The sequence below is a fragment of the Metarhizium robertsii genome (genome assembly GCF_000187425.2).
Source record: "Metarhizium robertsii ARSEF 23 chromosome Unknown MAA_Scf_3, whole genome shotgun sequence".
NCBI classification, from domain to species: Eukaryota; Fungi; Ascomycota; class Sordariomycetes; order Hypocreales; family Clavicipitaceae; genus Metarhizium; species Metarhizium robertsii.
The window spans coordinates 3,247,067-3,269,450 of NW_011942171.1; the positions used below are offsets into that span (position 1 = coordinate 3,247,067).

The window sequence follows — 22,384 nt, forward strand, 5'->3', positions numbered from 1 at the left end:
GTATGTACCAACTACCTAGGTACCTACCTCGGCGGGTAGCGACGCCCCATATCAATCGCAGCTCATCGCAAGGTATCCGCAGGGCCAAAGAACCCCGAATTGCGGTTCGATGTAAGCAGAGGTACGGGGCCCTATTGTAAACCCCAGAAGGCACGAAGGGCTTACCAGGATAAGGGACTCACAGTTCACGACAACGAGCGCGGTGATGATGCGGAAACTTGGGAGAAATTTGGGTATTTTACACATGGTTCGAAGCAGCAGATATGTGGCTATTTTGACCATGGCACGGAGCTCCAGAGTACTGCGCAGTGGCATTGTACACAACGCCGGCAACCAGGCATCGCCGCCCGGATATCTAAGTACTACTCAGTAGGTAGGCGTCGCCACCCAGTGCAGACTTATCCTGGTCTCTGGCATGCTTGATCAAGCCAACGCGCACAGGGCCATGCGGGCAGGAGGAGCACGCCTTCAACTAGGCCGCGCCATTCGCTCCCCACTCTCGCAGTGCCATCCATGTGAGGCCCGAGGTCGTCCTGGACCGGTTCAAGCGGGTTGACCACCGGCCACTCACCCGCCTGTGCCAACCTCCATGGCGGTTGCATGAGACCCCAGCAGCTTGGGAAGCGACCCACTTCAACCGCCCGCTACACCAAAACAGGTCTAGCCGGATCCCCCAGAAGAACCAGGATATGTCTCTCCATGACACCCTTGCAAACTTGCACCGTTGGCCTTATGACAGGCAGACCATGGCTTTTGTCAAGACTTGACTGGGCCGCCGTCAAGACTTGAGCCCTACCGAGTCCTGCTGCTCCGGGCTGGTCACTTCGTCTTGCCAATGTGCTGGTCGTGGCTCCTCCGCCAGGCCGCAGAGAGCTGCACCTGGACACTTGGGCCTATACAATACAATACTCGGCTCCGTCCAAACGCCAGTCTCCAGTCTCCAGTCTCCGTGGCTGTCGGGGTGTCCCATTTGCAGAATACTAGCGGTGGCTTGCTCTTCTACCGGTCTGGTCCTGGTCGGTCCTGGTCGGTCCCCTCCATTCTTTAAACTTAAACTGGTACTTCCGCCCCGAAAACTTGTCGACCGTCAGTGCGAGCAGTCAGTTCTCTCTTTTACTTACCTTCAACTTCCTTCTTCTGGATCGTCATCTCGTCCACCGGTCCTCTCTGGTTACACCTTGTATGTTAATTTATTGTCCCGGCCGAGGTCGTGGGCGCCGACGTCTGGCTACACCAGCATTGTACTCCTCCTGGGCTCCTGGCTCAGGCCAATGACATTTGGATCTGCAACATAGCAGAGGTGGAAGGAGTCTTATCGGCATCCCATGTACGATTGTTTCGGCCTCAACTACAAGAGAAATTGTCTTGTTGGCAAACAGCTTAGGTTGGCCACGGCCCGGCAATAGCTATATCGGAGCCGCTCAGCGGTATCCTGATCAAGGCGCCTGCGAAATCATGTCTGGCAGCCAGCCTCGCATCAACTCACACCATGGTCAGCATGTTCAGCAAGCGCTTCTTGACCCTGCCGCGTCGCACCGCATATATCACAACCAGAGCGCCGGAGCCTTAAATGGCAATTCGCCTGTTATCATGGACGGCTCTCCGTTTCCTGACTTTTCCTTTCCCTTCGGCGGCTTATCGGACCAGGACCCCATGATGGGTATGCCGGAAGCTGGCTTTGGCAACCCCCCGAACCCAGATTTTCCCCATATTCATGGACTTAGCAGTGCTGGAACTCCCGTCGGACACTCACTAGCTACCCTGCCAGGCTTGCCCGGATCGTCCTTTGGTCCAGAGCCAAGTGACCGCAGTGCTAGCTTGGAGATGACAGAGGATGTCATACGTGATCGAAATTCCCCAGCTGATAATTCGTTTGAAGATGCTGGAACCGATGAATTTGGCTTGCCAGGGAACCTTCGGGCTGATGGCACGGATCTTGGAGGCAAGAACAAGGATGATAAAGCAGGACATCCACCAGCTTGGAGCGAGCTGAAAACAAAGGCAGGCAAGGATCGCAAGAGACTACCTCTCGCTTGCATTGCTTGTCGACGCAAGAAAATTCGTTGCTCTGGAGAAAAGCCGGCTTGCAAGCATTGCCTTAGATCACGCATTCCCTGTGTGTATAAAGTCACAACCCGAAAAGCTGCACCACGGACAGACTACATGGCCATGTTGGATAAGCGGCTGAAGCGGATGGAAGACCGAATTATCAAAATTATCCCCAAGCCAGATCAAGACACAGTATGTGCCGTTACTCGAGCAGTTGTCAAACCAGCAATTCCTGGCACGAATCAAGGAAGCAAAACGGCATCTAAAAAGCGTGGCGCCGATGAGGCCTTTGGTGCTGATCTAGAAGCGTGGGCAAAAGGACCACCCAGAGTCAAGGCCAGAGGAGATGGGGTCGACGATGCGTCCCCGTCCCCAGACGACGGCGAGTCTGACGAGAACTTGTTGTTTCAGGAAGGCACTGATGCTCTTCCGTCGAAAGAGGTTCAAGAACATCTTGCAGAAGTGTTTTTCGACAATGTCTATGGCCAAGCGTACCATCTGCTTCACAAACCAAGTTATATGCGCAAGTTGAAGTTAGTTTTTGCCTGGAATCGCCTCTGTATTCCACCATCGAAGGATATTTTGCATACTAACGCATCTGAGACAGGAACAATACTCTCCCCCCCGTACTGATTCTTTCCGTTTGTGCTGTAGCCGCACGTTTTGCGCCACAATCCAATATTCGCCCCGACGCAAGACCTTTTCTACGAGGTGAGGAGTGGGCATCATGTGCCCGAGACATCTGTACGAGGCGATATGAATGGCCGAATACGACTATCTTAACTTGTCTTCTCATCTTAGGCCTGCACGAGTTTGGAACGTGTCACGGTGGGCGTAGCTGGGCATTGGGCGGCCAAGCAATCCGCATGGCGTTCGCTCTTCAGCTTCACAAGGACTTGGAATTCGACCCATCCAGACGGGGCAATAAGACACCTCTCAGCTTCATCGACCGCGAAATTCGACGACGCATCATGTGGGCATGCTTCTTGATGGACCGTTTTAACTCTTCCGGCTCTGATCGACCTACCTTTATCAAGGAAGAGTCTATCAAGATCCAACTTCCTGTTAAGGAAAGTTATTTTCAGCTAGATATGCCGGCCCAAACAGAGTGTCTCGATGGCTCCTCGCCCCTCTCTGATTCTCCAGGTAGCGAGCACAATGTCCAGGCCAAGGAACACATGGGCGTTGCGGCGTACACAGTTCGCGCTATAGCCATCTGGGGTCGTATCGTTGCGTATCTCCACCAAGGTGGGAAAGAGATGGATTCATACCCCTTGTGGAGCGAGACGTCAAACTATACGAGTCTGGTTCAACAAGTAGACGAACTGCAGCGTACGCTTCCCGATTCGCTGCAATATTCTACAGACAACCTGAGCTTGCACTCGACTGAGAAAACAGCCAGCCAGTTTTTACTAATGCATCTGTCAATTCAGCAAAATATACTATTCCTTCATAAGGCGCCTATTGCCTGGGCAAATAACGCGGGTGGTAATGACGCTCCCCCCGAATTTTTGGCACAAGCCAGTGCCAGGACGGTTGTGGCTGCGAATCGGATCTCTGAGATACTACGGGATGCTGAACATGCCAAGTGCAATGTGACGGCTCCATTTGCAGGCTACTGTGCCTTCTCCGCCACCAATATTCACATTCTCGCAATATTCTCTGGCAATGCAGCAGTCAAGGCGACTGCTGAGGTTAATGCCGGCATCAGCATCAAGTTCCTACGAAAAGCGATGCGATACTGGGGCATGTTCCACTGGATGGTGGAAAATATTCGAACTCAGTACAGAAATGCCTTGGAGGCATCACGATGTGGGAGGCTTGGTGCACAAGGATCTACATCATGGCCAATTTTACAGTATTCAGACTGGTTCAACCGATATCCTCACGGCGTCAGTGAGTTCGATGTTGCAGAACCTACATATCAGCGAAGAAGGGACAAGGGTGAAGACGCTGTATTGGAACAGAAACCAGAGCTGCAATCTGTCGAAGACTTCTTCACTAGTTTAGCTTCTCCATCCAGTACGGAGGGCAGAGCTGCTTCTCAGGGCCCTGCTATCAAGCGCAAGCAGCCGTCAAAGAATACCAGCGATGCTCTCATCAGTCGGCAAGATAGCAATAAGTCCGTTGAATCAGGTATAGGACAACATACTGGAGGTCCCCTGAGAATTCAGACACAGATGTCCGCCTCACCGCAAGCCCCAGTATCCTTGGGTGGCCAGACGAGCGGATCTGGTGCGGCGGCATTCAATTCCGTTGGGCTGTCTCAGACCCAGGCGCAGTCCTACACGACAATGTCTCCAATGAGCCCTGTGCAAGTCACGTCATTCCCTCGGCAAGGCTCCAGCCAGTCTCCATACTTCTCACAGGATATACTACAGATGTGCAGTATGGGACAGCAATCCAACGAGATGTCACAGAACCTAGACGGGCAGGTTTCTTATGGATACACATTATCTCCCGGTAATCAGAGTATGATGGATGGCAGCACACCAAACTGGCATGCCAAGGGTCAAGCCAAGATGCCAAATCCGGATCAACGTCCCCTGAAGATAGATAGTGGGCAAGATCTCCCACAACAGCCTCAAAACCAGGGCCAGATTGGTGCTGCCGGGCTGATTGCATTTACAGGTAGTGACCTTCCCCCCGGATGGTTTATGCCTTTTGCTGGCATGGAGCCGCCTGGGTCGCAAAGTGTACAGAATCCTTCTGGCCAAGGGGAGACTGGAAGCAACCCTGCCATGGATCTATTTGGCTCCATGTTTGGAACCAATGGTATGACGATGCCTAATGCAATGGATGGCTTACGGCACACATTGTAGTCTTGCTTACATTGTTGCAGTTTGATTATCACCGATCACTGGTGTAGCCAGCCGTCGAGCATATTATTCATTTGTCACACTTGATGTGGCTTTCTTTGATATGTTTCCTTTCCCGCGTGAGATGGAAACAGGCACGGAAGCAACAAGAGGGAAACTGCATATTGAAGATCAGCAGGAGGGTGTATCATCGCCGGTGTTTGATGCACAGATAGACGACTTTTAGGTCTGACATGGGGACTATCATCATTGCTTTGGCAACACCATGACAAAGCTAGGGAGGCATTAGCGGCGTATATCCACGAAAAATGGGTCTGATTCGGATCGAGTTCACGTTCGAAGTTTCTTTCTTCTTTTACATTCGTCTTTGAATGCACATTTTCGGCTGGGCTGGTTGCGAAATACGAGGAGCGATTTGTATTTTATTATCATTGTCATTGGGCCTTTCGCTCGGAGCATAGATGGATCAGAGACTTCCAGGGTTGACAAAAGGGCAGCAGGAATGTATTATGTATATGCATGGTTCACAATACGCGGCGTCCGGTGCGACATGGTGTGGTGTATATCCAAAATGCGGGGGTGCATTGCATCTGATCGATATACCCGAAAACCAAATATAATGTAATTACATGTAAATGAATAGGGAACACGTTAATCCTTGCTTTGTTTTTTATCCTCAAGAAAACGCAAATCACCTGGCTGCTTCTTGTTAGTACAAAGAGGTATCATTACGCCAATCTATATGCCGTGTCATGATGAACTAATACGCATTTCCTTTCAGCCGCCCCTTTTTTGAAATTATACCCAACAGACACCACTTACTCGGCTTCCACGGCACCTCCCTTCTTCTTACCCTTGGATCTCTTTCTTTTCTTCTTTCTAGCGCCAACATCCCCAACCACATGTACGGACTCACCCGTAACGGCCTTGCCAGGTACTCCATCCATTATGACATCCTCCTCATCCATGACCATTTCAAACCCATACGTAGGCCCCTCCTTCTCAAACTCCTTGCCAAATGTACCTCTTCGCCACTCTCTGAGACGTGCCTTCTTACCAAGACGCTTCTTATCACGATGTTTCTTCTCAGGATCTCTAAAGGGCGCGAGTTTCTTGAGGCCGAAAAACTGGTTCAGATCCTTGTCCGAAGGGGCGAGGAGGATGTCTCGAGCCGTCATTCCGAATGATTGCGGGGACGTTTCGCGATACCTAAAGGTCATTCCGGAGTTGGAGCTAAGGAGCTCGTGGTTGTCGAGTTCAAGTTTGGAATCGACGAGGGCTTCTAGCTTGAAACGCTCTTTGCGGGCTTGCTTTTGGGATTCGAGGCGGGCGCGCTTGTGTTCTGATGTTTTTCGCTTTTTAGAGGGAGGCCCATCGGAATCTTGGTTTTCGTCGTCTTCGTCGCTGAGACTGATGCGGAGCTTGGCTTGGTCCTCATCTTCAAAGTCGGGGATGAGGTCTTTGATGTCAATGTCGTCGTCCCACTTGGGCTTCTCGACGTGCTTCTTCTTCTTCTTTTTCTCGATATCGTCGTCCCCGCCATCAGATGCTGCAGTGGCGTTATCTTCCATAGCGTAATAGTCGTCGCCAAATCGCTTCTGCATTTCTTCCTCCCACTTGTCATTTTCCCATGCTTCGTCAAGAAACTTCATCCATTCCTGCTCCGTTAACTCCTTGCCAACGGCACCAGCTGCCTGCTTGACCTTGCGGAGTTTCTCCTCGGTCTCTTCGAGCTTGAGCTTGCGCAAGCGGGCCTTGTCTTCGCGTCTCTGGCGCTTTTCCTCCTCCTTCTTCTGCTTCTCTATTTCTCTTTGACGCTGTCTGCCGGTCTTTTCCTCTCTTCTGACCGATCGCGCAGCAGCAAAATCACGTGCATAAGATTGGAGGACTTCGTTGCTCTTTTCTGGGTTCTCGAATCGCATGTTGTAGGCCTGTTCGAACTCATCGGCTCGATCATCATCCTCCCCTTCATCTGATTCGAAAGCTTTCCAGCGTCCTCCTTCCTCTGGTATCCAGGCTCTGGCGGACAAGAAGTTGGACAGGTATGTTTCAGGGTCCTTATCAGCATTGACTATGTCCAGGTCAGAAATTTTCAGGGCAGCCGCTCGCGCAGGGTGGACGCCATTTTCGGTCTTTGCTACTTCGGCGGGTGCTTTCTTCTTCATAAAACCATCGGAGTCGGAGTCATCAGAGTCATCCACTGCTCCAGCAGTGTTAAACTCTGATACAATACTCTTCCTGAGGGCGTCCTGTTCCTCGGCGTAGGTTTGCGGAACAGGGTCCTCTTCGCCGTCGGAGGTAGCTGCAGCTCCTTGTAGGAGCTTTTCTCGGTGATAATCTCGAAGAAACACGGGCTTTTCTTTCTTTTCCTTGGTCCCCACCGTGTCCTCATCGGGAAGGTCTATGAACTTGTAGTTTTTGTCATACAACCGCGGGTCCTTGTTTCGAATGGCATGTAGAGTGGCAGAGATCTGAGCGTCCAAGTCTTCGGTGGCTAGGAAACCATCTTCGTCTTCGGTTTCATTAGATGATGATGATGATTCGTCGTCATCATCATCCTGGCCCTTGCCACTGTTCTTGAACTTCTCTTCCACTTCGATAAGTTAGCTTGAGGCATGGCCTTGAGGCAGGTGGGATAGAACAGATATAAATACAAGGGATACAAGGGCCGCTTACTTACGCTTGTGCTTCTCTTCACGCTTCTTGTTATATTCGAAGCGACGGGCATATTCTTCATTAACCTTTAAGTCGCTTTTTTCTAACTGAGCGCCTCCATCAGAGTCGGAATCGCTGTCATCCAAGAGATTGCGTTTCGGCGGTTTCGGGCCATTGGACGGGCCCTCTGTTCCCAAGGCCATAATAGCGCTTTATGGAGATTCCGGTCAGTCGATTATCCCAAATTGTGTAGGCTGAATGATTGTACTACTAGCATGTAGAGTTTGCCGACGCAGCATTGATGGGGTCCGCACCAGGTCTAGAATTTTTGGCGGTGAACATTTTTCTGCCGCTGCGGGTACAGTCGCCGAGTTCAGCTTCGGCAGCACTTGAGAACTGCGTTGGTGCCAAGTACCTCCGTACTCGCACAAGGGTGTACTTATGTGTACAGGGTGTTGCGTCCACTAGAAGCTCAACAGCGCCCCCAGAGACACTACCAGGGCGTGTGCTGAGGCTGATGCATGTATCTCAAGGTTACTGGGCAATACGTAGGAAGCACGCAAGCAGGCGACAAGGCAAGCTCTTTCGGCCTCTCTGGTACAGTGGTACTATCATCTGCCTGGCGTGTTGGAGGCGCTGCATCCGCGACACCTCGACACCTCGTCGTCATCGCTCTGCGTCCAACTGCAGCCTTTGCAACTGACCTTCAACGCCATAACGCCCACCCCAACACAGCTGGATTCTCTCCCACTACCTTCAGCCAGCCATACCCCCTCGGTCGCCTGAGAGTTAGCCTGCTGCATACACCTATTCGTTGCAAACTATCCAGCAATCAACACCCACGAAGGCAGTCAGTCTCGACCAGCAGCAAAACGATGGCCGATTCTGCGAATGCTCCGAAACCGAGCAGCAGCGTCAAGCTGGTTCTTCTCGGCGAGGCTGCTGTTGGAAAGGTAGACTTGATCTTGTCACGCCGCCACCCTGCCTTGCTTCATTATGCTAATTGCCGCGCCTCAGTCCTCGTTGGTCCTTCGATTCGTCAACAACGACTTCCAGGAGAACAAGGAGCCCACTATTGGAGGTCAGTTGATCCGTCATCTACGGAACAGTAGCATGCGCAATAATTTGCAAGTCGCCTGTAGCAACAGTTAGCCAGCTAACACCACATGTCCGTCCCTACAGCTGCGTTCTTGACACAAAAATGTAATCTTCCTTCTCGCACCATCAAGTTCGAAATCTGGGATACCGCCGGCCAGGAGCGCTTCGCTTCTCTGGCGCCCATGTACTATCGAAATGCCCAAGCCGCCCTTGTCGTCTACGATCTTACCAAGCCTACATCTCTCATCAAAGCCAAGCACTGGGTTGCCGAGCTGCAACGGCAAGCATCGCCCGGGATCGTCATCGCTCTTGTCGGAAACAAACTAGATCTGGCTAGCGACTCTGCGACTGGAAATGAAACTGCTGAAGATGGTGAGGAGTCAGGCGACGCCCGCAAGGTCTCAACAGAAGAGGCCAAGGCATACGCTGAGGAGGAAAGCCTGTTGTTCTTCGAGACTAGCGCAAAGACTGGTCACAACGTTACGGAAGTGTTTACCGCCATTGCCAATGCCATCCCCGAAACGTCCTTGAAGTCAGCCAGAGGCCCCGGCGCCGCCGGTACTGCCAATCGAGCCGGCGAAGAGCAAAGAGTCAACTTGGGTGGTCCCAGGGATGCTGGTGCAAAGGATGGATGCGCTTGTTAGTTATAGGGCGCTGTGAGACTATTGGGTCAAGTATGCAGGCAGGGAATTGTTCGAGTTCTATTATTCTGCTTTGTGCTGGCTAATTGATGGTGTCTGATGCAAAGGCGTGCAATTCGGAGTCAAACGTTGTTCTTTTACTTTTACGTACTGGGAATCATTCTTGTGTTTATTCATCCTACCTTTGTTGTCTATCTAGATATTTGACTATAGTCGCTCCTATCACAGCGTCGTCGGCCTGGAGGGCAAAAAAGACAGACAGTCGCTGGAAATTTGAAACTATGACAATCAACGGGGCCCACGTTGTTGGAGTGAATGATCTTCAAGATGATCACTATGAAACCGCAAGAGTTTCCATGTATTTTGTTGGCGGCCTCTCAATCGAATTGAGGTTTTTGAACATTTATCGACTTTTCTAACAAAAATCAAAAACTCATCTTCATGTGGTGGTACGGAGTACATCCGTACATCTCTACCAACCTGGCTGGAGTGCGACAACAGCCAACTCTACCATCTAGAAAAACCATGAGCTCACGTCAACCCCAGCTCATTCAAATAAACAGAAAAAAAACATCCTCGCTCAGATTATCCCCCAGCCCATTCCCATGCCTTGTCAGCCCCAAAAACGGCTGTGAAGATGTGGTCCCTGTCAACCTCTTCCAACGGATGATCACGTGAGTTGCTGTTGATTTCACAGGATGGCCCACTTTTTTCTCAAAGAAGAGCGCCAAACTCCTCATTCAAAGCAGAAACTTCAAGTCGTTTTCCTAACAGATGTCGAGTATTTTTTTTTTTTTTTATCCAAACTTTTCATGAGTTGAAAAGCTGCATTTCACGGCGACCACCGCCAACTCGAAGTGGTCAAATATAAAGCACTTCTTCAGCACCAATTATCCTTCTTTAAATTACGCAATCACCACGGCGAGGACGTTTATATTTGCGATCTCGGTCCTTCCCCGATGCAGTCACGGTAGGACTGTTCAACCTGGATGTCGACGACATGGCCTCGTCCATTTCTGAGGCTCAGGCTGAGCTCATACGGTATGATGAAGGATATTTTGGAATGGGAATACTCATAACCAGAAGCTAACTGGGTTTTGAAGCTCTCTGTCGCCGGATGACATTCCCATAAAGTTGCGATGCGCAATCTGCAGCAAGCTTGCAGTAAACGCTTTTCGGTTACCTTGCTGTGAGCAAGCCATATGCGAAACATGTTAGTTTTCGAATGTCCTCAGCTTCTATTCTCTTGTGCAACGCACCGTCCTCTAACAAGTAGACCAGGTCAATCAAACCTCCTGCCCTCCTGCCCTGTTTGCGAGCACTCGCCTCTGTCAGCCGAGGACTGCAATCCCAACAAGTCCCTGAGAACCACTATCAAAGTATTTTTGCGTACAGCCGAGAAGAAGCGGGAGGCTAGCCGGCCGAAAGAGACCACGACCGCAGAGCCAGCCGAAGAGACACAGCCTCCTGGTAGCAAGGTCGAACATTCCGCTTCTGCAGTACCGCAAATCAAGGAACGCCATAGTGGTGTTCAAGATGAAGTGGGCACACATGCGACAGACGATGTCGTGCCAGAAAGAGCGCAGCAAAACGAACAGGTACGTTTGAGCAAAAGATGTACATACGGCTACTTTCCAAGGAATCAACTAACACTTTGCAAGGCGGATATATCTGTCAATAATGAATTAGCAGCGCGGGCCGACTTTGGAGGCGTAGTAGACAGTGCGTCTGCAAAAGGCGGCGTTCATGAGCCACGAACCGCAAACGAAGCTGAGGCGCGAGGAGAGAACGAGGCTGAGGAAGTCGATGATCAAGCTGGTAACGACGACGAAAATTACGGATCCGAATCGATGAACGGCGGCATATCCAACATGATGTTCTCAGGCTCTGGTGACTTTAATCAGATGCAGATGATGATGGCCATGCAAAATGGAATGGGCAACTTCCCAATGATGGGTATGTTTTTGCGTTTCGTCCTGTTGTCTTTATAGTCAGCTTGCTAACTCTTCTGCGTCAGGCATGCCGGGAATGGGTATGGACCCGATGACAATGCAGAACATGTACATGAACGGTGGTTTTCAAGGCATGGGCATGAACGGCATGGGAGGTGGGTTTGGAGGAGGATTTGGACAAGGCTCCAATAATAATAACTGGAACGGTTCGCAGTCGTGGAATTACGACCAGAGTAATTACAATCAAAATGCTATTGGCATGGGCAATGGTGATTTTGGGAATTTTAACTCGGGATTCCAGACAGGCTACAATCAAGGTAATTATGGTCATTTCAATGACTATCGCCGCAATAATTTCGGACGCGGTCGCGGCCGTGGCCGTGGCTACTACGGCGGCTACGGTCGAGGAGGCTACCAGTACAACAACATGCCCAACTATCAGAGCGGACAGTACTCACAACATGGTGGTCACAGTCATCCGGGCCAGGGTCTGGTCGAGACCCATGGACACGACGAATCCGGCGGTTCCAATGTGCCAGAGAATGACTCCAAGCAAGATAACGCCCAGGGAGAAGACCATGGAACACAAGAAGGCGAAAATGCCAGCGCTCCACAGGCTCAATCTGACGAGCCATCATCCCGTGACACTCAGGCTGCTGAAGCAAGCAGCAATATGGCCCGCCAGGGCGAGTCTGGGGCCATTCGTTCAGTCTTATCAGCTCCAGATGTGCCTATCAATGCCCCAACTGGTCCCAAAGCTATGAGACAAGGGCTACCAAATACTAGTCTTCATCACCTACGAGCCAGAGGTTTCCAAGTTGGCAACCAATCCCAGCAACCAGTGCCACCCTCTATGTCGCGACCATCGACTGGGCCCGCAGCAGCTACATCTCGCAGCCAAAGTGAATCCCATGACCGTGAACAGGATCAAGACGCTGCTCCTGATGATACTCACGACAGTAGGGAACAGTCCAAGGATTACGAGAGACGTGAGAAAGATGACGTTGATAGTCCGCCCCACAGCCGTGACCGCTCACGCTCCAGATCTGGAAGAAGCACCAGGAGCCGTAGCAGGAGCGGCAGTCGAAGCCGAAGCCACAAAGGCTCGCACAGGCGCCGGCGACAACGCTCCGAGTCTGTCAACGAGGATGGCTACGATGAATCCCATCGCCGAAAGAAGCATCGCAGTAGCAGAAAACACTACGACGACGACGATGACCAGCATTATTCCAAAGACAGCAAGTATGGTGAAAAATCCCGGTCCGTTTCCCCAGACGACTCTAAGAGGGGCAGTCATCGTAGTCACAGAGACAGGGACTATGAGAGCAAAAGGGAAAAGGACAAGGCCAAGAGTCGTGATGACGATCGTCATCGATCCCATCGGGATCGGGATCACGACTCTACACGCCGTCGTGACCGAGATCGCAACAGAGATAAGAAGGATCGCAAAGACAGAGACCGACACAGGGACAGGGACAGGGATCGTGATCGGGACCGTGACCGGGACCGCGATCGCGACAGAGATAGAGATCACAGGCACGGTAGTACCAGTAGAAGGGGCTCAACAGACGGCCGATCAACACCCGTCGAACAACCTTCTGCCTCCCGTGGCCCGAACCCACGAAGCCACGAGAAGACCAGTCGGGATAAGAGCAGCAAGTCCGGCACCCCCGTTGACCCTCATACTCTTGAGCGCGAAGCCCGCAACCGCGAGCGCTTGCTTAAGGAAGCTCAGAGGATGGCTGGTCTCGCAACCATAGCCGGCTCCAAACGCAGCCGTGACGACGGCACCGACGAAAGCACAAGTCGCAAGGGCCGGAAAGTCAGTCGCCGCAGCGAGGCCCGCGACGGCACCGACGAAGAGGAACGCATGCGTCGTCTGGAAGCCGAGCGGGAAGGTGGACGCTGGGGCTAGCATTTCTCACCCACTTTTTACAAGTTTCGGGGGCCGCGCAGGGGGGAGAAGGCACCGGCGGGAAAACAATAAATGTGTATAATAGTAGGTGCTGGTTGGCGAGTTTGCGGTTTCGGAAATGGTTCTGTGCTGGATTTTATGTGGGCTACACTGCAACCAAGAATTCTAGACAAGCAGGTCAGACATGTCAGTTCAGCCCCTATGGCTACGCAATAAGCAAATGACGTTTGAATGTGTCGGGATGACTGTAGGCTTTAGTGTGTACCTTGGTCAAATATCTAGCTGTGCTGTGCTGTGGTCGAACGTGGATGTGACAATGGCACATGCCGGGGATTCAAACGACACTCTAGTATCTGAGTGCTTGTCACGCGACAATCGAGTAGCCAACAATGTAGAATTGAATCAACAAGTGCTTTTTATTATCATTCCTCGAATTTCTGTCGAATTCCTCAGATTGGCACATGTCCATGACGCCGAATTTTCCTTTATGGCCCCTCTACTCCGTAGAAAACAACGCAGCACGAAAGAGTCCCTTCTGAAAAAAAAAAAAATTACAACACATACTTGGCCAAAAACGTTCCTCCCAGTATCAGTCTCCGTGTTATTCCAATATTCTAGTTCCCCACCCGTTACAAAGAACATGGTCAATTTCCCAACAAAACAGGTCACGTTTCCTTAGCCAATACATTCACTTCCAGTGTTCCTACAAATGGCGCTTCTGCCCGTCTTCGTACATAGCCGCCGCCAAATTCTGCCACATGCTGGGCGAGAAGAGTCCCGGCATCGGAGTGGCAGCGTACTGCTGCGTCGCCTCTGGCTGCAAGCCGACTTGAGGAGGATTTTCGAAATGTGGCAACTGTGAGGAAGGTCCCATGGCTTGCATTTCCGGTAGAGGGAAACCATTGGCAGGGCCAGAAGAAACATTGGCAAAGGTGTAATTGTCCATGGCAGGTAAGGGAGTTTGTGGAGGTACAGCAGCGCCGGGAAACGGTTCTAGCTGTGGCGGTGGGCCAAACAGTGTGTTCCACGTTTGGAAAAGGCGGTCTGTATTCCAGTTGGAGTGCGTTGGTGATGATTGTATTTGTAGATTCTGGGGTTCTAGATGCGTGGAGGCGCTGGTTGCAAGGTCGTGCTGCGGCATGTCTAACAGAGGCGATTCTGCCTGCTGACCTGTTGCTGCCTGGACATATGGATAGCTCACGCTGTCGACCGGCTCGGGTTTTATTTTTGGAAATGGCTTCTCTGGCTGATCTGACGGCGATCGCCGCGGACGAATGTTTGGAAAATCTGGTCTGAGGACAAACGGTTTGCTTAGATCGGCAGAGAATGCCTCTCTAAACGCATCGATTTGCTTCTGTAAGTCTGGCATCCACCACGCCTGCATGACTTCCTCCATCAACCTCATGCAACGCTCGAAATACTCACGAGCACCAGTGTTCAAATCGGGGTCTGGCGAGACAATGGCCACCAAATGGAGGACTATGCACGATAGTCCCGAATACACAGTGAAGCTGTAACCACGTTGCATACTTTGCAGTCCTACCATGCCGAATTGCTTCCTAACTGCCTCTTGGAGTCGGCAGAGATATCTTGCTGAGTCGTAACAGGTCATTATGTGCCGCTTCCAAAGGGTCTTGTTCACCACGGGATCAAGAAATCCTAAAACCCCTCGGTGGAACAATATAATAGAGAGGTGATAGTACGAATGTAGATTGCCCAGAAATGCAGATGGTAGCCAGGGGGGCGATGTATTGTCTCCGGGATATTCAACCAACAGATCGGCAGGAAGGCTCGAGAGAAATGAGGTCATGCTTGGCTCAAATGCCAGATACTCGGGTTGAGTGCCCCAGTCCTTCCCCTTCCTCAGTCTCAAATATATGCCATTCAAATTTCGGACATTTCGTACAAGACGAGCCAGGTAGGTAAAGGCTCTAGATACGGTATACTCGCTCTGGTAGTCATCCCCAATTCTAGGCCTTGCCGAGTTTGGTGATGGTTCGTCGAAGTTAACGGATTCAACGTTCACACATAAATCGTGCCGGCCTTGAGGATTCCCAATCATTGCTTCAACGACAAAAATGACCTGCCAGAGCCGTGTATGAAGTTGGCACTCAGCAGGACTCAAGTCGCACATGCCAGATTCCCCTGCTTGATGATTCTCATAGTGTTCGTCCAAGCCGAGATCTTTCCCCATTCTCACGCACTGGCTAATCATCATCCACGAGCGGTAAAAGTAACCACGTTTGGGAGCCACTTCCCGAGCTTTGATGAGAATGAGAAGGGCTTGGAGGGTACTCAATCTGGGAACATCCATGAAGTCATCCGCGTGCTTTGAAGCCAGAGCCAGCCACTGGTTGCTAACTCTTGGAGAATCTTCACCTAGCCGACTTCCAATAGCAAACACGACTTCCAATATTAAGGGGGAAATAGACGCCCGGCGGGCATTCCACTGGCGATAGAAAGCCACCTCATCCAGAACTGGAACATACGGGTGAACATTGTCGAAGTACAGCTTGAAATATCGCTGTGCGGTGCTGTCTGCAGGCATGAGCGCAGGGGGGATTTGAAGTTTGTGACCAGGAAGTTTTGTCATGGGCAGAACTAGATTCAGATATTCGGATTCATCATCTTCATCATCTGTGCTGTCGCCAGCTTCGTCGTCATCAGCTGCCGAGGGCTCGTCTCCGACTGGTTTGCGTCGCAAGTACGGCGCGACGCCTTGCTCGTTGACCTTCAGCCCGCCCAAGAGGTCCGACAGATTTTGGTCCGTGGAATGTGTTTCGGAAGAGGATTCTCGTTCTAGCCCTTGGTTCATCGACGAGGACGCAGAGAGACTGCGGTCGAAGCTGAAGGGAGCTTCGACTGTGCTGGCGTTGGTGGTACTACTACTGAGTCCATCTTGGTCACCGCGCGGCCGCGACGGTCCTGCACCACGTCGGGCCCGGCGTCTTGCACCTTGGGTGTTGTTTTTGCTCGCCCTGGAGCTGAGTTCTTGATAGCCTTGGCATGACCTCCGCGTCGATACACATCGGTAGCACTCTGGCTTCCCTTCGTCGCATTTGACGCGACGAGCCCTGCATTGTCCTCAACAGTCAGCCTTGTCGCTCAGTTGTCAAAAGAGTACAAGCAAGGATAGACGAATATACGACACACCCTCGTCCGGTGTGCAATACGACGACGCGATAGGAGAATGGCAAACTAACCGACAAGTCAGACACCCAGTCCGCACTTTCGGGGCCCACCTCTTGACCCTCTGCGTCGCCTTTGCCTCCCCATCGCCAGTATGGCCGCCGACGACAGTGCTGCTACTTGAGGCGGGAATGCTGGTACTGCGAGCAATATCCTTTTGCTGGTCCCCCATAGCTGGTTTGTTAGGTTCGAGGCTCATTTGCATGCGAGAGAGTGATGAAGCAGAGCGGATTTGGTAGTCAGCGATGCGACGCGGGAAACAGGCAGAGGAGACATGCAGAGGGAGAGCAATACGGAAGAATGGTATCTATCGCCTTGCGCCAGGTCGGCGTGCATCATGGCCAACCAACCCTACTCCCAAGACGGGGCGGATGATGAAATAGCAAGGGCCCGCACGTCTATTCAGCAGAGTATTGTCTGCCTGCGCAAGCCGCGATGAAATATACTGTCCAAAGGATGGAAATGGGATGCCAAGTACGGAGTATGGGGCGAGAGAGCACAGAATAGTCGGATTCTGAAAGCCAATAAACTTTGCGTCGTACCGATTGCTGCTCAACGGCTCTCTCCAAATCTGCTCAGCATCGGGACTGACAGACTTGGCGGCTGAAGCTCCCCACCGGCCACCACCCACCGCCGTAATTCTTGATTGGCCTCGCATGGCCACAACTGGTGTGATGGCTTTGAGGAAGGTGCAGCCTGCCACATCAAGTCAGAGGTTGCTGATTGCGTCGCAAGCGACAAACTCACCCGGGCATTTGGCGTACAGGTACGTACCTGCCGTCCCATGCTCCGTAAGTACCTACCTACTTAGGTACCTAGGGTAGGTACTTATATATGTATGTGCCTCTCTTATGCCCAGCGTACGTTTATGCACAGAACCGAGGGCCATGACTTTTGACACGGGCAAACTGGGCGCTTGCCTGGGTGCAGAAGCACCATGTCATGACACCCTGACGAAATATGCAAGACGACTTCTCATATCAGTCAAAAACATGTGTCAGAATATTTCTCATGCCATAAAAGTCTTTATATCATAGTCTTATGTTCGCGGGTGGTGCCTCAAAAAGTACGAGACCGAACAGAAACCGCCGCGCTGTATATGGTCAACTACTTCGTGCCTTGGGTCGATTTCTCGTCCACTTCACTCGGAAATGTCCCGTCTCCTTCCATTTTTGCGTGCCGCCATCTAATCATAAGTTCACCCTATGTCAACGCCGCTCAAATGCCTCAATGCAGCAGATATAAACAAAATTCCCAAATATGCCGTTGTGTACGCTACATTCCCTAGCAACACAGCCTCCCGTACTAAATTTCAGAAGAGATGCCGCCTGGGCCTTGGAACGGACTCGCATATCTTCTTTGCTATTGAAAGAAGGAAGAGAGGAGAAGAGAAGAGAAGAGAAGAGGAAACACAGGAAAGTCTTTCTTTGCTGGCTAGTAAATGCCCTGAGTTCTATATTGGAAGGTATCGTAGCTGAAATAAACTTTATTAGCAAGGAAATCAGACGTGGTTACCCCATACATCAAAAGACTTACAGACGAGTATAATAGCTTCCAAATGACTTGGCAATCAAATCCGTCTCAACAAACTGCTCTGCCTCATCGGCACTCAAGTGCAGCTGGAAACGCTGCCTCAGGGTATTTGTCACTTGAGCCACGCCCACAGAAAAGCAGGGCATCTTCGAATCTCGACCCATCATAGCCACCAGGTCAATGATATTGTCGGCTGAGCGTCGGAGAGCTACTACACGTAAGAATACAGCAACATTGGGTCCAAGCAAACGCATCAGGGAGCCTACCTTGAAATGCCTGCTTGCATAACCTTTTGTAGTCATCATAGTCTGGCGAGTTCAAGCCCCCTAGTACATTCACATACTCGTGTGTGAGCTTGAATGGCGCCGCCTCAAAGCCAACCGATCCAGGAGAATTCGACAGCATGAAGCCAAAATCAATGTGAATAATATGCCCCTCACTATCGATCAAAACATTTCCATTGTGCCGATCCTTGAGCTGCAAGACATATGAGATGACGCTGTAAGCCGCGAGGGATCGCTTAAAGGCATCCACACCTGCTTTGTACGGCTCGCTATCTGACTGGCCAAAAGCCTTTACGAAGTGGTCCTTCAAGGTGGCAATTCGATGCCGAGGGTTCTGCCCGGACTCAATTGAGGCAAGAGTCAAACTTCGCTTCAGTGAGTGGAGCGACACGCCGTTGGTAATGGTCTCAATCAGACCCGATGACTCGCCCGTAACCAAGATGCGCATCAGCTTGACCCAAACGTTGACTCCAGCATCCAACCAGATTTTGTGGCAAACGTCGATCAGCTGGCAAGCAAAGGCTTCCTGTCTTAAGTCGGCACCAGTCTTGACAATGACGCTCACGAGATCCCAGTTCTTCATCCAGCCATAGGGGGAGGACTTCCGAATACGTTCCTTTTTGGCTTCCCATGCCTCACCAAAAACGGCTGCACTTGGGTCGTCACGGTCACCACGACGTTGAACACCCCCCGTCTTGAAGTCATTTTCCATTCGCTCCCTGCCTGCACTAGCATTTATCGCCGGGTCAATGGAGGCGTCCTCTTCCAGATCCGGGTTACCCGTTGAAGGTGCGCCTGCATTTGTCTTGGCAATGATGGTGTCAAAAGTCGGTCCTTGCTCGTCCATGTCGAAGCTCTTTTCTTCTAGGCTTTGCATACTCGCAATTATCTTGGCACGAATGGCAGCAACTTCTTGTCTAGGCCGCTTTCCACTCGTTGCATCAAGTTGCGCAAGCATCTGAGATGCGGTTCGCATATGAGTCGCAAGGGCCGAGAAATCAGGTTGATCTGCAGAGGCATTCCTTGGCAAGGTGAGAGTCATCTTGCGCCTCGATCCTGGACTGCTGGATCTTGATGTCGATTGCCCTGATGTACGAGGAGTGGCAGCATCCAGCGTCGTAGAAGAGGTCGTAGCTCCACTTGACAATCGCTGCGAGGTATGAACTTGATGGTGCTTCGTCATTGGTCTGGAGAACGTGTCATCTTCTGGCATTAGCAAAGGCGAGCTTCCCAAATCCCCAGAAGTGGGTTCAAAAACGCTGTCGACAACGGGCTCAGGTGTCCGTGCAACTGGCATAATTTTTGGGGTCTCGGATGATAAGTCAAAAAGCCGGCGCGCCTTGCCACTAGAATCTAATAGTTTGGTGAGAAGTCGATTGTTATCGGGTGTGTCAGGGTCAAAGCTGAAGTCTTCTCTGAGAACTTCTACCATCATGAGATATGGCACTTTCTCAGCACTGTTCAAGACGGTTGCCTCCGCAGGATTGAGTCGCACTATTCTGTGATGGCGACTCTTTCCAGGCGATCCATTGACCAAGGTTGGAGGGCAGATTACAGGAACGTCAACCTCGGCAGGCAAGTCCCGTGCAATGAGCGCCAACTCAGCACGCAAGGCGCTCATCCTCGCTTGTTTAGGAACTATTACCAGGCGGTTAGATATGCCCTCGAGGGCAGTCAGGAATTGGGTTTGGGAGCGGAAGTAATGCTGGCGCAAAAGTTTCGTCTTATGAGTTTGGGACAGATCGGCAGGATCGGGAACAGCCTTGGTGTTGTGCGAGTGTCGCCGATGGATACCGCTTTCGTTTGATCGAAGTGTTAATCCAGCCGACACGGGAGTCGAAGGACGGCTCGTCATTTGTGGCGAAGGTAGGGGCAATGAAGCAGAGCTGAGTCGGGCTTCCACGGATCCCAACTCCAACGCCGACGGTCGTTTAGATTCAGAAACGATTCTGCTTTTCTGTAATGGGGTTGATGTGGGCAAATGAGGCACGCTTCTGGGAGAAGGGCGACCATCCTTGAGGCCATTAGCACCAGGCAAGGACGCGATTGGGTTTTTAGCGTCTTTAGCCCGTCTAGATTTTGACGTCGCTCCCGTTACAGTTTGTGCTCTCGTTGGAGTTTTGACAGGCTCGTCGGTTTCGGGAATAAGCTCGGTAACAGGTTGAGGCTTCCGAGCCTGTGCAACCGCAAGTGGTCCCGCCCACTTCGGAATCATGGGCATCGCAACACTGGCGAGGACGAAGCTGGACAAAACAGTCACTGGCAAGACATTCTCCTTGATCTTCTCGTGCCGTGCTCTATCTGCCAATCCAAAGACAATGTGCTGGACTTTGTTGTATACTCTCCGGCAGGTTTGAAAAGCTCCGGTCTGCGGATTCGAGGAAAGATCGTAAAGGTACGTCTGGAAGAGCCAGAAAGTCTGTATAATCCAATTGGAAAACGTCGTTAGTTTGGACTTGGGCCCAGTTCGATTCGTCCACCGGGTTACGGTTGCGTCGGGTAGGTCACGTACCAGCAGAGCAGCAGTCACGGATTCCTCGCATAAATCCAGCAGAAACTCCTCCAGGGCCATTGATTCATTATCGACGCTGATTATAAGGTGGCATAGCTGCGGCAAGAAGAACTCGATATCCTCGTACGGGAATTGCCGCAGTTTCTGGCACAGAACATAATGGATGCCCACATGGTCAGCGTATCGCCTGTGGCAAGGTGACGCAGGTCAGCTGAATGTTACAGTTGGAGAAGACGGAATACAGCAGCGCGTAGCGGAGGAGGTGCTTCGATAGCACGAGGGACACGAGCGGCACTCACGAAAGGTATGAGACTGGTAGAAAGGGATTCGAATTGAAGACGTCGGATTCGATAAATCTCTGAAGCAAGTCCCACGACATTTGGGATTCGTCTCGACAGGGCAGACGAGCGGACAGGAGTCAGGGTGACAAGGCGACAAGCTAGCGGCAGTAGGCAAGTTGGCTGAGGTGCCTCATCTAGCTTGAACTGGAGAAGGTTGCAACAGACAGGTGGCTCGTTCGCATGGCTAGGGGGCAAAGGCGACGTCACGGGTTGAGATTGAAGCTCGATGACTTGGCCCGGTCGGTGTTTGAGGTGCTCTGGTTGCAATAATCTAACAAGAACATCTAGCAATTGCGATTGTGACTCTGTCTGCGTCTGTGGTATGTACAGTTAGGGGGGACGGGTCTAGAGGAAGCAGATCAGTGCGAAGACGGATAGCGTTGATGCAACGGGGTCGCGGATTGGAGGGATGGATGAGATGGGGATCTTGCATGGGGTGTGAGAGGGTGGTGGATTGTGTTTATGGCTGTTGGATGTGTGGGTTGTGGATTACAGTGTAGGAACAATATTTGACGTCGTTCAGCGGCACAGTTTGCTGATTACTACTAGTTAGAATTACTTAGTGATTGACAAGTAATGCCCGGCAGTACTTGAGTCAATACTTTACACTGGAACAGCTTGGCATTTGGCTGGGAACATTGCCTTGATTGTTTCCAGAGCTTTCCCGGCAGCAGTTTGGACTGTTTATGTTCATGCTATGCTTCCCTGACGCGCATGAATATTGCCTCTAGTCCCCGGTCCGTGGCGTCTCGGGCTCATGAATCGTCCACAGTTGACAGGTTAATAAAAGGAGACTTCGCACCAAACAGCACGTTGACTGGTTCACCGCCCGTGGTACTGCTGAGACAAGACGGCCCGCCTGCTAACTTGGGGTTGGCCTGCTCGAGTCTCCCCAGTTCAAGAGATCACTGCTCCACCACAATTTACGAGGGACTCGCGACAAGATCGGCAAAGAGGTGGGGGGAGGGGGAATACCAGACATACAAGATGCTATGCAAAACGGAGTATTTCACCGCGAGCCTTTTTTTTTTTTTTTTTTGAGACAGCATCATTTTCTGTGGCACGCTCAACTCGCACCAAGTCGTTTTTTATAGGCCTTAAAATAATAAATGCATGCAGGAAGTATAGAGTACTTGACATATTCTTCGCACTTACATACAGTACTTAAGTACTTAAGTATACAGTCCTTGATGCGCCTTGTCGTTGGGTGGTCAAGAGGTCACTAGCTCCAGACTGAGCAGCTGTCTCTCCGTGGAAACACTGGACATAGCATAACACGCGGCCCAAGCATGGAAATACACAAGAAATTTGCACGCGAGGACTCGGGGGAGTTATTGGAAATTTGACCATCGCTACTGCGAACATTAATGGCCGGCGGCGCGCGTAAATCGACTTG

General features: G+C 51.4%; 6 protein-coding genes across 6 annotated transcripts; 3 read left to right on the top strand and 3 right to left on the bottom strand.

Annotated features, from left to right (window-relative positions):
- Positions 1–1,455: 1,455 nt before the first annotated feature.
- Positions 1,456–4,871, top strand: MAA_03453 (fungal specific transcription factor; the record flags this gene model as incomplete). The annotated part of the gene is made up of 2 exons (XM_007821451.2): positions 1,456–2,582; positions 2,657–4,871. 2 exons carry the CDS (start codon positions 1,456–1,458, stop codon positions 4,869–4,871), a joined length of 3,342 nt encoding a protein of 1,113 aa, XP_007819642.2.
- Positions 4,872–5,686: 815 nt separating this feature from the next.
- Positions 5,687–7,726, bottom strand: MAA_03452 (ribosome biogenesis protein Kri1; the record flags this gene model as incomplete). Its single annotated transcript, XM_007821450.1, has 2 exons — positions 5,687–7,461; positions 7,549–7,726. 2 exons carry the CDS (start codon positions 7,724–7,726, stop codon positions 5,687–5,689), a joined length of 1,953 nt encoding a protein of 650 aa, XP_007819641.1.
- Positions 7,727–8,398: 672 nt separating this feature from the next.
- Positions 8,399–9,265, top strand: MAA_03451 (rab5-like GTPase; the record flags this gene model as incomplete). The annotated part of the gene is made up of 3 exons (XM_007821449.2): positions 8,399–8,476; positions 8,541–8,604; positions 8,706–9,265. The coding sequence occupies 3 exons, from the start codon at positions 8,399–8,401 to the stop codon at positions 9,263–9,265; spliced, it is 702 nt and encodes a 233-aa protein (XP_007819640.2).
- A 997-nt stretch (positions 9,266–10,262) lies between these two features.
- MAA_03450 (pre-mRNA-splicing factor 38B) lies at positions 10,263–13,129 on the top strand (the record flags this gene model as incomplete). The annotated part of the gene is made up of 5 exons (XM_007821448.2): positions 10,263–10,303; positions 10,366–10,475; positions 10,544–10,860; positions 10,924–11,218; positions 11,280–13,129. 5 exons carry the CDS (start codon positions 10,263–10,265, stop codon positions 13,127–13,129), a joined length of 2,613 nt encoding a protein of 870 aa, XP_007819639.2.
- Positions 13,130–13,832: 703 nt separating this feature from the next.
- Positions 13,833–16,490, bottom strand: MAA_03449 (lipase regulator 1; the record flags this gene model as incomplete). The annotated part of the gene is made up of 2 exons (XM_007821447.2): positions 13,833–16,203; positions 16,372–16,490. 2 exons carry the CDS (start codon positions 16,488–16,490, stop codon positions 13,833–13,835), a joined length of 2,490 nt encoding a protein of 829 aa, XP_007819638.2.
- A 1,262-nt stretch (positions 16,491–17,752) lies between these two features.
- On the bottom strand, positions 17,753–21,026 carry MAA_03448 (phosphatidylinositol 4-kinase; the record flags this gene model as incomplete). Its single annotated transcript, XM_007821446.2, has 5 exons — positions 17,753–17,792; positions 17,855–18,059; positions 18,118–20,554; positions 20,648–20,834; positions 20,947–21,026. 5 exons carry the CDS (start codon positions 21,024–21,026, stop codon positions 17,753–17,755), a joined length of 2,949 nt encoding a protein of 982 aa, XP_007819637.2.
- Between the last annotated feature and the right edge of the window lie 1,358 nt (positions 21,027–22,384).